General features: G+C 53.7%; 1 protein-coding gene across 4 annotated transcripts in view; it reads right to left on the bottom strand.

Moving 5' to 3' along the window:
- Nucleotides 1-396: 396 nt before the first annotated feature.
- Nucleotides 397-17,382, bottom strand: part of LOC147081223 (RUS family member 1-like) — a 38,362-nt gene continuing 21,376 nt past the window's right edge. For 3 of the 4 annotated variants that reach the window (XM_085980876.1, XM_085980877.1, XM_085980879.1), the window contains 8 exons: nucleotides 15,513-15,618; nucleotides 13,553-13,654; nucleotides 11,613-11,683; nucleotides 10,509-10,693; nucleotides 9,592-9,649; nucleotides 8,403-8,473; nucleotides 3,084-3,242; nucleotides 397-1,998 (listed from right to left, as the gene is read on the bottom strand). In XM_085980876.1, the coding sequence (XP_085837002.1) occupies nucleotides 1,826-1,998; nucleotides 3,084-3,242; nucleotides 8,403-8,473; nucleotides 9,592-9,649; nucleotides 10,509-10,693; nucleotides 11,613-11,683; nucleotides 13,553-13,654; nucleotides 15,513-15,618 (925 nt within the window). In that variant the 3' untranslated portion in view covers nucleotides 397-1,825. The remainder of the gene's footprint in view (nucleotides 1,999-3,083; nucleotides 3,243-8,402; nucleotides 8,474-9,591; nucleotides 9,650-10,508; nucleotides 10,694-11,612; nucleotides 11,684-13,552; nucleotides 13,655-15,512; nucleotides 15,619-17,382) is intronic. The other variant, XM_085980878.1, reaches the window with a different exon arrangement.

Here is a 17,382-nt window from a genome sequence, read left to right as displayed (position 1 = left end):
TGGATCTCCACAGTTTGGGATGTTTCCCAACACTGGATTCCCTTTATTCTGTGATCCCCCCTGCAACACTGGATCCCTGTATTCTGTGATGCTGTCCTACATTGGATCTCATGTATTCTGTGATGTTTCGAAATACTGGATCTCTGTAATCTGTGATATTTCCAACTCTGGATTCCCTGTATTCTGTGATGTTTCCCAACAGTGGATCTCCCTTATTTTGTGATGGTCTCCCGTATTCTGTGATATTGCCCAAGAGTGGATCTCCTGCTCCACCCCTTTCAATGTACGGTCTCAACCCCCCACCCCAAGTCAGGGACTCTTGCATATTCAGTACAGACCACGCCTCCCTAATTACCTGGATTGCCACAATGGAATCAATAGGAAGGAGGAAGTAAATGTAGGAAAATATGAATCGGTTTATTGTGCAGCAACGAAGCCTGAATCATTGCATGTTGGTGTGCAATACAATGTGGGGCTCACACAATGCTGGGAACTGGCCAGCGCCAGTACATTCCACATCTCTGTCAATCTGCCTGTACCCTGACCAGGTCTGGAGCGCGACTCCCACATGGTCCCACTCTAGCCCACGACAACCTGTGGTACCCCTCTCCTGAGCCAGAAAGTCGTGGGTTTGAGCCCCCCACACAGTCCAGAGACTTGAGCCCCATAATCCAGGCTGATACTCCCCGGTTGTCAGTACTGAGGGAAGTGATACACTGTCGGAGGGGCAGTACTGAGGGAGTGCTGCACTGTCAGAGGGGCAGTACTGAGGGAGCGCTACACTGTCGGAGGGGCAGTACTGAGTGAGCGCTGCACTATCAGGGGGCCAGTACTGAGGGAGCGCTGCACTGTCGGAGGGGCAGTACTGAGGGAGTGCTGCACTGTCAGAGGGGCAGTACTGAGTGAGCGCTGCACTATCAGGGGGCCAGTACTGAGGGAGCGCTGCACTGTCGGAGGGGCAGTACTGAGGGAGTGCCGCACTGTCGAAGGGGCAGTACTGAGGGAGCGCTGCACTGTCAGAGGGGCAGTACTGAGGGAGCGCTGCACTGTCGAAGGGGCAGTACTGAGGTGCGCTGCACTGTTGGAGGGGCAGTACTGAGGGAGCGCTGCACTGTTGGAGGGTCAGTACTGAGGGAGCGCTGCACTGTCGGAGGTGCCGTCTGTCGGAGGTGTGTTAAACCTGAAGGCCTCATCTGCCCTCTCAGGTAGACGTAAAATCCCACGAGGCACTACAGGAAGAAGAGCAGGGGAGTTCTCCCCAGTGTCCTGGGGCCAATATTTTTCCCTTAACCAGTATCACTTAAAACAGATTATCTGATCATTATCATGTCGCTGTTTGTGGGATCCTGCTGTGCGCCAATTGGCTACTGCGTTGCCTACATTACAACATTGAGTACACTTGGGCAAAAAAGTACCTCATTGGCTGAGAAGCGCTTTGAGACGTCCTGAGGTGATGAAAGGCGCTATAGAAATGCAAGTTCTTTCTTTCAATTGTGGGCGGGGGGAGAGGGGGTTCAGTGGGATGGACAGAGGTTCAGTCTGCGTCTCTCTCTATCTAGCTCACGCTCCCTCCCTGTCCGTTTGACCCTCTCTCTGAACCCGTGCGCCCCAACCAGTTCATGGAGGAGCCTGTGCTCCCGTCGGTATGGTGCCTGTCCCTTTAAGAGCGCCGCACTGCCGCCCCGCTGGTGGAAGGTGGCACTGCAGCAGCATCAGTCAGCGCAGTTTCCCGGTCTGGCCCCAGAGGGCGGTGTTGGGCCCCCGCGAAGAATCAGGTTCCAGGGTCCCCCCCGCCTCCCCACACACCAACCCCCCTCCTCGCGTCTCACTGCCTCTTCTTGCCCTCCAGCGGCCACTGGGCCCTCCACTCGTCCGCCCCCAGCTGGTTCCGCTCCGTCACCCAGCCGGATGACCGGGCCTCAGACAGCAGCCGGGGGAACAGCCGATCGACCAGGAGGTGTGTTGCCGTCACCGCGTCCCACAGTCGCTCGTCTTGGGCTGTAGAGAGGGAGAGGAGACGGAGATCAGACACAGTACATGGGGGACTTTCAAGACTGAGATGAGGAGGAATCTCTTCACTCAGAGGGTGGTGAATCTTTGGAATTATCTACCTAGGAGAGCTGTGGAGGCTCAATCGTTGAGTATATTCAAAACAGAGATCGATAGATATTTGGACTCTAGGGGAATCAAGGGATATGGAGATCGGGCGGGAAAGTGGAGTTGAGGTCGATGATCAGCCGTGATCTTATTGAATGGCGGAGCAGGCTCGAGGGGCCGCATGGCCTACTCCTGCTCCTATTTCTCATGTACTTATGGGAAGCTGTCAAGGGGAGGGGAGCCTCAGTGAGGGGTCGAGGGGAGTGGTGCCTCAGTGAGGGGGTCGAGGGGAGGAGTGGGGAGCCCCAATGAGGGGATCGAGGGGAGGAGTGTCTCAGCGAGAGGGTCGAGGGGTGGGGAGCCTTAGTGAGAGGGTCGAGGGGAGGGGAGCCTCAGTGAGGGGGTCGAGGGGAGTGGAGCCTCAGTGAGGGGGTTGAGGGGAGGGGAGCCTCAGTGAGGAGGTCGAGGGGGGAGGGGAGCCTCTGAGGGGGACGAGGGGGGAGGGGAGCCTCAGTGAGGGGGACGAGGGGAGGGGAGCCTCAGTGAGGAGGTCGAGGGGGGAGGGGAGCCTCAGTGAGGGGGACGAGGGGGGAGGGGAGCCTCAGTGAGGGGGACGAGGGGGGAGGGGAGCCTCAGTGAGGGGGACGAGGGGGGAGGGGAGCCTCAGTGAGGGGGCGGAGCCTCTGAGGGGGTCGAGGGGAGGGGAGCCTCAGTGAAGGGACGAGGAGGGAGGAGAGCCTCAGTGAGGGGGACGAGGGGGGAGGGGAGCCTCAGTGAGGGGGACGAGGGGGGAGGGGAGCCTCAGTGAGGGGGACAAGGGGGGGGGGGGGAGCCTCAGTGAGGGGGTCGAGGGGAGGGTTGCCTCAGTGAGGGGGTCGAGGGGAGGGTTGCCTCAGTGAGGGGGTCGAGGGGAGGGTTGCCTCAGTGAGAGGGTCGAGGGGAGGGGTGCCTCAGTGAGGGGTTCGAGAGGAGGGGGATTATCTCACCAGTCTTCACTCTCTCCTGTAGCTCGGTGAAGGTGTCCCTCTCCACGCTGAATGTGCTGACGTCCTGGTGAAGGAGGTGATGCAGGATCTCAGCATGGAAACAAGCCTCGATCATGTCAACGCTCCCGGCGCCCTGCCTCAGAGCGACGCTCACCACACCTTCAAACACAACACACGGCCGTTAACGGAGGGAGATCACACTTACACTCCCTCCAATAGTGTCACGGCTCCAGCACATTATATCACCACTGGGTAAAACAGTGCGTTAGAAACACTGTCCATTCCCCCTCTGGGACCGGGTGTCCCAGTGCGTTAGATACACTGTCCTTTCCCCCTCTGGGACCGGGTGTCCCAGTGCGTTAGATACACTGTCCTTTCCCCCTCTGGGACCGGGTGTCCCAGTGTGTTAGATACACTGTCCTTTCCCCCTCTGGGACCGGGTGTCCCAGTGTGTTAGATACACTGTCCTTTCCCCCTCTGGGACTGGGTGTCACAGTGTGTTAGATACACTGTCCTTTCCCCCTCTGGGACCGGGTGTCCCAGTGCGTTAGATACACTGTCCTTTCCCCCTCTGGGACCGGGTGTCCCAGTGTGTTAGATACACTGTCCTTTCCCCCTCTGGGACCGGGTGTCACAGTGCATTAGATACACTGTCCTTTCCCCCTCTGGGATCGGATGTCCCAGTGCGTTAGATACACTGTCCTTTCCCCCTCTGGGATCGGATGTCCCAGTGTGTTAGATACACTGTCCTTTCCCCCTCTGGGACCGGGTGTCCCAGTGCGTTAGATACACTGTCCTTTCCCCCTCTGGGACCGGGTGTCCCAGTGTGTTAGATACACTGTCCTTTCCCCCTCTGGGACCGGGTGTCACAGTGTGTTAGATACACTGTCCTTTCCCCCTCTGGGACCGGGTGTCACAGTGCATTAGATACACTGTCCTTTCCCCCTCTGGGACCGGATGTCACAGTGCGTTAGATACACTGTCCTTTCCCCCTCTGGGATCGGATGTCCCAGTGTGTTAGATACACTGTCCTTTCCCCCTCTGGGACCGGGTGTCCCAGTGTGTTAGATACACTGTCCTTTCCCCCTCTGGGACCGGGTGTCACAGTGCATTAGATACTGTCCTTTCCCCCTCCGGGATCGGATGTCACCGTGTGTTAGATACACTGTTCTTTCCCCCTCTGGGACCAGGTGTCAGTGCGTTAGATACACTGGGCCAGTAATTCCGGTCCCAACGCGTGAGTACGGATGGGGTACTCACGCGTGGGCCCGTTGGAAGTGCCGGATTTCAGCATGCACAGCGCATGCGCGGGAAACTGGCATTTCCTCCAAGGGGTTCAGAGGTCCAACGCGTGCGCGCAGGACTCCGCGCGCACGCGTTGAACTTCCTTCTTTTTGACAGGTTTGCCCGTGTGTAAGTGCCTGAACTTTTTAGAAATGTAAAAATGAGGCGTAAGGACTTGATTCTTTAAGGTAAGTGGTCTATTATTTAAAATTATAACATTTTTTCCACAGCTTTATTGTTTAAGGACTTTACAGTGAGGTAAGTTTATTTTTAGACCCGGTTTCTTAAAAAATTATTTTTTTCAAAAATTTGATTAATTGTTTAAAATAGTTTTTAAAAGTTATTTATAGCTCATTTAATTAGTGGGATGTTTATTAAAATTTTATTTAAAGTTTAAGTAGTGTTTTGGACGCCCGTAGTTTTCATGAATTTGACAGTTCTTACTATCAAACTCATGAGTAAAGTTCCCCCCCGCTGATCCCAGCTGGCACATCGCACTAACTACGCTGCTGGATCAGGCAAGCACATCGCGCTGACATCTGAACCGGGCCTAGACAGGAATTCCAAGCAGTCCCAGGCTTCAGCTGTCGGCGCGCCGGGTAAGTGCACATCGGGGGCTTGCACGCACGGCAAGCCCCCGATCCTAATTTCTGGGCCACTGTCCTTTCCCCCTCTGGGACCAGGTGTCACAGTGTGTTAGATACACTGTCCTTTCCCCCTCTGGGACCGGGTGTCACAGTGTGTTAGATACACTGTCCTTTCCCCCTCTGGGACCGGGTGTCAGTGTGTTAGATACACTGGCCTAGAAATTCAGTTGTTTGCGCCAGCCGCTAGCGCCGGAGGAGATGTGGGGCGCTTGGCGGCTAGCGGCCGGGCGCAGCGCGATCTGCACCTCTCCCCAACTTCAGTAAAGATTTAGCGGCGGCGCAAAGCCTTTGCGCGCGCTCAGCTGCGCGCGCAGATCCTGATGTCATTTCATCGCGCAACGCCCTTTGTTCGCCCCAAACCGGAAATTCAGTGGCGCCGGCCTATTGTGCGCCTGGCGCCCCTAGCGACTGGTAGAGGGGAACGGTTCTCAGTCGCTGCGGGGCGCGGGGGGCGCAAATTAAAGGGCACTCCTCCTGCAGTAGAAAAGGCAGCCATTTTGCCCCACTCCTTCTTTGTGAGAGACGGATCTTTGCAGAGAGACAAAGGTAGAGAGCTTTCTGGTTTGGCTCAACACTCGCACAGGTACTTGTGGCTTCAGGCCACAGCTTTGCACTTGTCTTTAACTTCAGAGCCATATCATTGATTGGAAACATATAATGGGGGCTGCAATGGGTGCAAACGTTGGCCTTCTCCATTGCATTCAAAGGGCTCACAGACGCCGTGAGAGAGTGGCAGACATGGCCAGACGGAGAGGGGGCAACAGGCGTCGGCAAAGGAGGCCTTACCCACCCAGGGTATACCGCCAGCAGTTCTCATATCTGACGAGCAGTGTTCGGAGGCTGCGATTCCGAAGGGCGGTGGTCACTGAGATCTGCCACCTGCTTCGCGGAGATCTGCAGCCACATCTGAGGAGCAGGACGTCTCTGTCGGTGACAGTGAAGGTGACGGTGTCTCTCAACTTCTATGCCACCGGCTCCTTCCAATCCGCTACTGGGGACATTTCCAACATCTCCCAGTTTGCCGTGCATTGCTGCATCCGCCAGGTGACCAATGCCCTTTTCAGAAGGAGACGTCAGTTCATCTCCTTCTCCATGGCCCTTGTCAAGCAGCAACAGCGTGCAATGGGCTTTGCAGCATTAGCGGGCTTCCCCATGGTGCAGGGCGCCATTGACTGCACGCATGTGGCTTTGCGGGCACCTCTGGAGAATGCCGAGGATTACCGCAACCGGAAGGGCTACCATTCGCTCAACGTGCAGTTGGTGTGTGACCACAGGCAGCTCATCCTAGCTGTCAATGCCCGCTTTCCAGGCAGCAGCCACGATGCCTTCATCCTGCGCCAGACTTCTGTGGCAGACATGTTCCAGGCCCAGCCTCACCCACAAGGATGGCTTCTCGGGGACAAAGGCTATCCTTTGTGCACCTGGCTGATGACCCCGCTCCGTGCGCCCAGCACCCCTGCTGAAGAGGGATACAATGACAGCCATCAAGCAACCAGGAACATCATTGAGCAAACAATCGGCATCCTGAAGCAACGGTTCCGCTGTCTGGATCGTTCCGGAGGAGCCCTACAGTATTCGCCTGAGCGAGTCTCCCATTTCGTGGTCGTGTGCTGCATGCTGCACAACCTGGCTATCCGCAGGACTCAGCCACTGCCACCAGACATTGGAGGACCACCAGAGGAGGAGGAGGACGACCAGCACAGGAGGGAGGCAGAAAGTGCAAGGGCCGCCCGTCGGCGGCTTATTGAACGTCGGTTCTAGGCCCCCTCTCAGGGAATGGCTTGTGCCAATGGCAGGAGAAGAATGTAGCCGCTCCACAAGCCCTCAGCCGAGCAGGGCAACCAGGACTTCCAAAAGAAAGCATGGACAGTGCGATTTAAGAACATTTATTTCTTTGAAACCTCTGCCCTTCCCACATTACAAACTAATGGAGAGAAGCCCCCTGAAAAAACACAAATCGACCAGTCTCGGCCTTTCAAAAAACACAAATACACCAGTCTCGGCCTTTCAAAAAAACAAATCCACCCTCCCCCTTTAAGAGCTCACCGGCGCCAGAGTGTCTGCCGTCAATCAGCAGCTCGCCGCACCTGCGCTGCGCCCGCCCTCGGGGGTTTCGCCCCGGGCCGCCGGCTTAGCGCCTAATGATAGTCGTGCATCGCCTGTTTTAGCGCAGCAGCAACCTCTTGGGGCGATGCCACTGAATATCGGCGAAGGTGGCGTGAAGTTGCGCCGGGCGCAAACTTTAGCGGCCGCCTGGCTGCAGCGCCCCAAACGTGGCTATACTGAATTTCTAGGCCACTGTCCTTTCCCCCTCTGGGACCGGGTGTCCCAGTGCGTTAAATACACTGTCCTTTCCCCCTCTGGGACCGGTTGTCACAGTGCGTTAGATACACTGTCCTTTCGCCCTCTGGGACCAGGTGTCACAGTGCGTTAGATACACTGTCCTTTCCCCCTCTGGGACCGGGTGTCACAGTGCGTTAGATACACTGTCCTTTCCCCTCTGGGTCCGGGTGTCACAGTGCGTTAGATACACTGTCCTTTCCCCTCTGGGACTGGGTGTCACAGTGCGTTAGATACACTGTCCTTTCCCCCTCTGGGACCGGGTGTCACAGTGTGTTAGATACACTGTCCTTTCCCCCTCTGGGACCGGGTGTCACAGTGAGTTAGATACACTGTCCTTTCCCCCTCTGGGACCGGGTGTCACAGTGTGTTAGATACACTGTCCTTTCCCCCTCTGGGACCGGGTGTCACAGTGCGTTAGATACACTGTCCTTTCCCCTCTGGGACTGGGTGTCACAGTGCGTTAGATACACTGTCCTTTCCCCCTCTGGGACCGGGTGTCACAGTGAGTTAGATACACTGTCCTTTCCCCTCTGGGTCCGGGTGTCACAGTGCGTTAGATACACTGTCCTTTCCCGCTCTGGGACCGGGTGTCACAGTGCGTTAGATACACTGTCCTTTCCCCCTCTGGGACCGGGTGTCACAGTGCGTTAGATACACTGTCCTTTCCCCCTCTGGGACCGGGTGTCACAGTGCGTTAGATACACTGTCCTTTCCCCTCTGGGACTGGGTGTCACAGTGAGTTAGATACACTGTCCTTTCCCCCTCTGTGACCGAGTGTCACAGTGTGTTAGATACACTGTCCTTTTCCCCTCTGGGACCGGGTGTCATAGTGTGTTAGATACACTGTCCTTTCCCCCTCTGTGACCGAGTGTCACAGTGTGTTAGATACACTGTCCTTTCCCCCTCTGTGACCGAGTGTCAGTGTGTTAGATACACTGTCCTTTCCCCCTCTGTGACCGAGTGTCAGTGTGTTAGATACACTGTCCCTTCCCCCTCTGGGACTGGGTATTTTGTTTACATCCACAAATTCTAATGTTCCACTCACCAGCATTTCGGTGCAATCCCAGTAAATAGTTCTTATTGTTGTTTTCTGTTGCCCTCTGATATTCATAAGCACTGAGTATGAGAGAGAATGAGACAGACATTAAGAGAGGGGGAAGGGAGACAGACAGAGAGACACACGCAGGGAGAGAGAGACAAATTGGGATCAGAGAGCGAGTGAGAGAGAGAGACAGTCGGAGGGAGAGACAGAGATAGCGAGGGAGAGGTAGGGACAGAGGGAGCAAGAGGGGGAGAGAGTGAGAGAATCAGGTGGTCAGAGAGATGGAGAGACTGATAGTGAGCGAGAGGGAGAGAGATAAGGAGAGTAGGAGAGACAGACAAACAGAGGCAGAGGGAGAGACGGGCAGTGACAGAGAGATAGGGAGAATAGGAGAGAGACAAACACACAGTAGATGGGGAGAGACAGGGAGAGAAAAACAAACGATGGGGATAAATAAACTTACTAAAACATGACATTACTGGAAGGATGTGAGACTGTTATTCTAACACAGATTCAGCAATATCAAATAATTCTATGATGAATTGGGAAAGGTGGTTCCGATAGTTTATACAATATACAGGCAGTGAGAGCATAACAGACACATCGATAGCTCGGGTGGTGTATATATAAAATAACAGATACCCAGGAGTGAGTTACAGGCTGGAATCTAATCGAGTGGTTCGGGGGGTTATATATAGAATAACAGATACCCGGGAGTGAGTTACAGGCTGGAATCTAATCGAGGGGTTCGGATGTTTTTTTTTTTATATAGAATAACAGATACCCGGGAGTGATTTGCAGGCTGGAATCTAATCGAGGGGTTCTGGGGGTTTTATATAGAATAACAGATTCCTTGGAGGGAATTACAGGCTGGAATCGAATCAAGGGGTTCGGGTGGTTTATATATAGAATAACAGATACCCAGGAGTGAGTTACAGGCTGGAATCTAATCGAGAGGTTCAGGGGGTTTATATATAGAAAAACAGATACCCAGGAGCGAGTTAGAGGCTGGAATCCAATCGAGGTTCGAGTGGTTTATATATAGAATAACAGAAACCCAGGAGTGAGTTACAGGCTGGAATCTAATCGAGGGGTTCGGGGGGTTTATATATAGAATAACAGATACCCGGGAGTGAGTCACAGGTGGGGTTGCGGACTGGAGGTTTGCAGGTGTCTGACCTGTTGCACTAACCTGTGTAAGATGGAGTCAAGAGGGGCTCCAATTCTGACCGACAGTCTGTGCTGGAAGGCTGGAATGGAGACAACGAGGGGTTAATTGTGGAGCCTGTCTCTGACTGTGATTAACCCCTTAATCTTGCATCGCTGCAGGATGCCCCCCCCCCCCTCCCCACGCTGATGATGCCCAGTCAGCCTGGTGATTGCCAGCTGCCTCCCAGCCCGTGCCGGAGCTCAGGGTGGTGCTGGTGAGTAGCCGAGGGCAGCGTGATACCCGCCTTTCCCACACCCTCCAACCCCGCCATTCAGGTCACGACAACGGGGCCAGGTGCTTAAAGCGTGCCCCCTGAAGGACTGGAGCCTGTGTCACGGCGGGGCGGGGGGGGGGGGGAAGATGGCGATCCCAGGGCTCGTCCTCTGCCACAAGGAAAGAGAGAGAGAAAGAAAGAAAGAGAGAAAGTAGGAAGAGAAAAACGAGAAAAAAAAAGAAATAAAGAAAGCGAAAGGAAAACGAGGGAAAGAAGAGAAAGAAAAAGAGGGAGAAAGAAAGAGAAAAGGAAAGAGAGAAAGAATGAGAAACAGAGAGAAAGAGAAAGACAGGCACAGAGACAGAGGAAGAGAGAAAGAAAGATCAATAGATCATCTGTGTTTTAGTAATGTAGGTCGAGGGATAAATATTGGCCCCAGGACACCGGGGAGAACTCCCCCTGCTCTTCTTCCAATAGTGTTGTGGGATTTTATGTCCCCTCAGAGGGCAGACGGGGCCTTTCGGTTTAACGTCTCATCCCGAAAGACGGCTCCTCCGACAGTGCAGCAACTCCCTCAGAACTGGCAACTGGGGAGTGTCGGCCTGGGATTATAGGGCACGAGTCTCTGGAGTGTGTCGGGGGCTGGAGCAGGGCATGGAGGCTGCGGTTTAGATTCAGGGCTCACCTGGCAGGAGGGGCTCCCGGGGGTTGACGGAGCTAGGAGGGCGAACTTTGCCCTCCCGCAGGAAGTCGTTCACCGTCAGGCTGAGCCGGGCCTGGTTCAGCGTCTCCATGACGACGCCCCTGACTGCTCGGTAGTTGGCGTACAAGTGCAGCGAAGTGAAGAGGGCGTAGAGCAGGTAGGTGAGGCTGTGGGAAAGCAATGGAAATCCCTGGTCAGTAACGCTGGAGACCGTCCCACCCACTCCCTCACATATCCCAGCTGAGAATTCCCATCCATTCCCTCGCATATCCCACTGCAGAATTCCCATCCACTCCTTCACATAGCCCAGTCCCTCTGCAGAATTCCTACCCACTCCCTCACATATCCTAGTGCAGAATTCCCATCCACTCCTCTGTGATATCCCAACCACTCCATTAAATATTCTGATCCCAATACAGTTCCCATCTCCTGTCAGGGCTTCCTATTCCATTCATGTCTTCAGATACAGGAAACTTTCGATTTACCGGCACCTAAATAACCAGAAATCTCGGTTAACCGGCAAAATTCAGGAGTAGGTTTTACTTCATATTGTACTTGCGTGCCATGTGTTGCTGTGCAAGGGTGTGGCTGCAGCTGTTGCTAAGCTACAGAGACGCTTAGAACTTGTGGCCATTGTTCTACAGGGTTTGTTGCTTTATACGGAGCTATCAGCTCTCCCTATCTTTTACTATAGCATTCGGTTATGCGGAATTTTTGATGAACCGGCACCACGTCGGTCCCGTCCGTGCCGGATAAAAGAAAGTTTCCTGTATCGCAATCCCAGTACAGAATTCCCACACTCTCCCTCAGATATCCCAATCCCAATACAGAATTCCCACACTCTCCCTCAGATATCCCAATCCCAGTTCAGAATTCCCATCCTCTCCCTCAGATATCCCAATCCCAGTACAGAATTCCCACACTATTCCTCAGATACCCTAATTTATCTACAGAGTTCCCACCCTCTCCCTCAGATATGCTGCTCCCAGTACAGAATTCCCAGCCTCTCCATCACATAACTCAATCCCAGTGCAGAATTCCCAGCCTCTCCCCTGGGATTTCCAGGAGTTAGCGTTACCCACGTACAGGATGTTGTCGGTGACGAGTGGGGTGAGGAGGAGGCTGACCAACAGCCCGGCCAAGTTCACCAGGGTCTCCTGCGATAGACACAGAGCGACAGTGAGTGAGACACACAGTCCTTCCCTCATCGCTTTCCCATCCATCCCCTGCCTCCCCCATCCAATCCCTGAATCATCCACTCGCAAACACGCGCCCACACACAAACACATGCATACTCACAAACACATGCCCACACTCACCCACACACAAACATACGACGACACAAAGCTGGGTGGGCGTGTGTGCTGTGAGGAGGATGCCAAGAAACTCCAGGATGATTTGGACAGGTTGGGTGATTGGGCAGATGCAATATAACGTGGATAAATGTGAGGTTATCCACTTTGGTGGCAAAAACAGGAAGGCAGATTATTATCTGAATGGCAATAGATTGGGAGAAGGGGAAGTGCAACGAGACCTGGGTGTCCTTGTGCACCAGTCGCTGAAGGTAAGCATGCAGGTGCAGCAGGCGGTTAAGAAGGCAAATGGTATGTTGGCCTTCGTAGTGAGAGGATTTGAGTACAGGAACAAGAATGTCTTGCTGCAGTTGTACAGGGCCTTGGTGAGACCACATCTGGAGTATTGTGTGCAGTTTTGGTCGCCTTATCTGAGGAAGGATGTTCTTGCCATGGAAGGAGTTGAACGAAGATTCACCAGGCTGATACCTGGGATGGCAGGAATGACGTATGAGGAGAGATTGGGTCGATTGGGCTTGTACTCGCTGGAGTTTAGAAGAATGAGGGGATCTCATTGAAACTTATAAAATTCTGACAGGACTGGACAGACTAGATGCAGGAAGGATGTTCCCGATGGTCGGGGAGTCCAGAACCAGGGGTCACAGTCTAAGGAGTATGCCATTTAGGACAGAGATGAGGAGGAATTTCTTCACCCAGAGAGTGGTGAACCTGTGGAATTCTCTACCACAGAAGGCAGTAGAGGCCAATTCATTAAATATATTCAAGAAGGAGTTGGATATATTTCTTAAGGCTAAAGGGATCAAGGGATATGGGGAGAAGGCAGGGACAGGGTACTGAATTTGGATGATCAGCCATGATCACATTGAATGGCGGAGCAGGCTCGAGGGGCCGAATGGCCTACTCCTGCTCCTATCTTCTATGTTTCTATAGGCATATACACTCACAAACACATACACAATTACCCACACACAAACACAGACACCCACACAATCATCCACAAACACTCACACACACACAAACAATCACCCACAAAAACACACACAATCACCCACAAACACCCACACAAACACAAACAGACACACACACACAACCCACATACAATCACCCACAAACACAGACACACACAAACACCCAGACACACCACCCACAAACACACACATAAACAGACACACACAATCACCCACAAACATACACATAAACACAGACACACACACAATCACCCAGACACATACAATCACCCACACACACCACCCACAAACACACAGACACACACACACAATCACCCACAGATACATAAACACAGACACACACACAAATACATACATAAACACAGACACACACACAATCACCCACACACAATCACCCACAAATACATACATAAACAGGCACACAATCACCCAGACACACACACAATCACCCACAGACAATCACCCACAAATACATACATAAACACAGACACACACACACACACAATCAGCCCCACACAAACACACAGATACACGTGCACACTCACAAACATACACGTATGGAGCCTGGTTCTTTCCTGCTCTGTGTGTGGGGCTCAGTGCCACACCGGGTGAGATCAACTCACTCAGCACTAGGCCGCGGATGGAGCCTGGGCCTTTCCTGATATTGGGAAACCTGTGAAAGGTGGGGTCTCATCGTCTGCTGGTACCCGTCATGAGACACCCCCCCCAACCCCCGCCCCGATACCTGGCTGCCGTCCTTTGCCGAGACGTCGGCCATGTTGTCGCGCCTGGCCTGGTGCATGGTGAGAGCCGCCCGTGTCGCTCCTCCTGCCACCCCGACTATGGACTGGGAACAGAGAAAGCACACAGTGAAACACTGCCCGACCCTCCCAGGGCATTGCTGATAGTGCATAGTGAGAGGGTTGATGGACCTCCCATGGCATTGCTCAGTCACTGAGGACCGATGGACCTCCCGTGGCATTGCTCAATGAGAGGACAGATGGACCTCCAATGGCAATGCTCAGTCACTGAGGACCGATGGACCTCCCGTGGCATTGCTCAGTGAGAGGACAGATGGACCTCCAATGGCAATGCTCAGTCACTGAGGACTGATGGACCTCCCATGGCATTGCTCAGTGAGAGGACAGATGGACCTCCAATGGCAATGCTCAGTCACTGTGGACTGATGGACCTCCCATGGCATTGCTCAGTCACTGAAGACGGATGGACTTTCCACCTCATTATTCAGTGAGGGGACCAATGGACCTCCCGTGGCATTGCTCAGTGAGGGGACCAATGGACCTCCCGTGGCATTGCTCAGTGAGAGGACAGATGGACCTCCCGTAGCATTGCTCAGTGAGAGGATAGAGGGACCTCCCGTGGCATTGCTGAGAGAGAGGGCCGATGGACCTCCCGTGGCATTGCTCAGTGAGAGAGGACCGATGGGCTTCCCTTGGCATTGCTCAGTGTGGGGACCGATGGACCTCCCGTGGCATTGCTCAGTGAGAAGGCCAATGGACCTCCCATGGCATTGCTCAGTGAGAGGACCGATGGGCCTCCCTTGGCATTGCTCAATGAGAGGACTGATGGACCTCCTGTGGCACTGCTCATTCACTGAGGACCGATGGACCTCCCATGGCATTGCTTAGTAAATTGGCCTAGGGACCTCCCATGGCATTGCTCAGTGAGAGGACCAATGGACCCCCCTGTGGCATTGCTCTGCGAGTCAGAGGACTGCCACACCTCCTGTGGCATTGCTCAGAGTCAGAGGACTGTCACACCTCCCGCGGCATTGCTCGGAGGGTCAGAGGACTGCTACACCTCCTATGGCATTGTTCAGAGAGTCAGAGGACTGTCAGACCTCCTGTGGCATTGCTCCGAGAGTCAGAGGACTGTCACACCTCCCGTGACATTGCTCAGAGAGAGGAGCGATGGGCCTCCCTTGGCATTGCTCAGTGAGAGGACTAATGGACCTCCTGTGGCATTGCTCAGTCACTGAGACTGATGGAACCCTGTCAGAGGACTTCTACACCGCATAGTGAGAGGACCGATGGATCTCCCGTGGCATTGCTTAGTGAATTGGCTGAGGGACCTCTCGTGGCATTGCTCAGTGAGAGGACCGACGGACCTCCCGTGGCATTGCTCAGTGAGAGGACCAATGGACCTGTTGTGGCATTGCTCTGCGAGTCAGAGGGCTGCCACACCTCCTGTGACATTGCTCAGACTCAGAGGATTGACACACCTCCTGTGGCATTACTCAGAGAGTAAGAGGACTACCACACCTCCCGTGGCATTGCTATGAGTGTCAGAGGACTGTCACACCTCCCGTGGCATTGCTCTGAGAGTCAGAGGACTGCCACACCTACCCTGGCATTGCTCCGAGTCAGAGGACTGCCACACCTCCCTTGGCATTGCTCAGAGAGCCAGAGGACTGCCACACCTCTGAAGCTCACGTGGAGCGTTGCTCCGCCTGGCCTGTCCATTAAAAGCAGCTCCAGGTGAGATCAGCAAACACAGCACAGCTCCTTCCTGCTCTGTGCGACTCCACCTTACCCTCAAATCGATTCTTAGTTCTAAGGGTATGAAGGGCATCGGTAATCAGAATGTAAAGAGAAATGCGGCTCTCTTATCAGCTGCAGCAGAGCAAACAAAGACGTTTACTGCTTCCGTTCAGCCACAGTTCCCCCTCGCCTTAATGAACTCACCTTAAACACGCCGGAAATGCAGACGATGAGGGTGAAGATTGGCGGGAAGGCTGGAGCTACAATTTCCAGGAATATCGCCAGGTCATTCAGACCATCAGCAAACAGCCTGGGGTGACAAAAAGAAAAGGGGATGTAAACACCCAGCCTGTAAATGCAATGAAACCTCCCCCTACACTATCCCATCAAACACTCCCAGGGCAGGAACAACACAGGTTAGATACAGAGTAAAGCTCCCTCTACACTGTCCCATCAAACACTCCCACGGCAGGTACAGCATGGGTTAGATACAGATTAAAGCTCCCTCTACACTGTCCCATCAAACACTCCCGGGGCAGGTACAGCACGGGTTAGATACAGAGTAAAGCTCCCTCTACACTGTCCCATCAAACACTCCCAGGGCAGGTACAGCACGGGTTAGATACAGAGTAAAGCTCTCTCTACACTGTCCCATCAAACACTCCCACGGCAGGTACAGCACGGGTTAGATACAGAGTAAAGCTCCCTCTACACTGTCCCATCAAACACTCCCAGGGCAGGTACAGCACGGGTTAGATACAGAGTAAAGCTCCCTCTACACTATCCCCATCAAACACTCCCAGGGCAGGGACAGCACGGGTTAGATACAGAGTAAAGCTCCCTCTACACTGTCCGATCAAACACTCCCAGGGCAGGAACAGCACGGGTTAGATACAGAGTAAAGCTCCCTCTACACTGTCCCATGAAACACTCCCAGGGCAGGTACAACACGGGTTAGATACTGAGTAAAGCTCCCTCTACACTGTCCCATCAACACTCAGGGCAGGTACAGCACGGGTTAGATACAGAGTAAAGCTCCCTCTACACTGCCATCAAACACTCCCAGGGCAGGTACAGCACGGGTTAGATACAGAGTAAAGCTCCCTCTACAATGTATCAAACACTACCAGGGCAGGTACAGCACGGGTTAGATAGAGTAAAGCTCCCTCTACACTGTCCCATCAAACACTCCCAGAACAGGTACAGCACAGGTTAGATACAGAGTAAATCACCCTCTGCACTGTCCCATCAAACACTCCCAGGGCAGGTACAGGACGGGTTAGATACAGAGCAAAGCTCCCTCTGCACTGGCCCATCAAACACTCCCAGGGCAGGAAGAGCACGGGTTAGATACGGAGTAAAGCTCCCTCTACACTGTCCCATGAAACACTCCCAGGGCAGGTACAGCACGGGTTAGATACCGAGTAAAGCTCCCTCTACACTGTCCCATCAAACACTCCCGGGGCAGGTACAGCACGGGTGAGATACAGGGTAAAGCTCCCACTACACTGTCCCATCAAACACTCCCGGGGCAGGTACAGCACGGGTTAGATACAGAGTAAAGCTCCTTCTACACTGTCCCCATCAAACGCTCCCAGGGCAGGTACAGCACGGGTTAGATACAGAGTAAAGCTCCCTCTAAACTGTCCCATCAAACACTTCCAGGGCAGGTACAGCACGGGTTAGATACAGAGTAAAGCTCCCTCGACACTGTTCCATCAAACACTTCCAGGGCAGGAACAGCACGGGTTAGATACAGAGTAAAGCTCCCTCTACACTGTCCCATCAAACACTCCCAGGGCAGGTACAGCACAGGTTAGTTACAGAGTAAAGCTCCCTCTACACTGGCCCATCAAACACTCCCAGGGCAGGTACAGCACGGGTTAGATACAGAGTAAAGCTCCCTCTACACTGTGCCATCAAACACTCCCAGGGCAGGTACAGCACGGGTCAGATACAGAGTAAAGCTCCCTCTACAATGTATCAAACACTCCCAGGGCAGGTACAGCACGGGTTAGATACAGAGTAAAGCTCCCTCTACACTGGCCCATCAAACACTCCCAGGGCAGGTACA

The sequence above is a fragment of the Somniosus microcephalus genome, unplaced genomic scaffold (genome assembly GCF_052327205.1).
Source record: "Somniosus microcephalus isolate GS21.2 unplaced genomic scaffold, FLI_Smic_1.0 scaffold649, whole genome shotgun sequence".
NCBI classification, from domain to species: domain Eukaryota; kingdom Metazoa; phylum Chordata; class Chondrichthyes; order Squaliformes; family Somniosidae; genus Somniosus; species Somniosus microcephalus.
The sequence above is the reverse complement of the archived record's forward strand: the minus strand, read 5'-3'. Positions and strand labels throughout refer to the sequence as shown.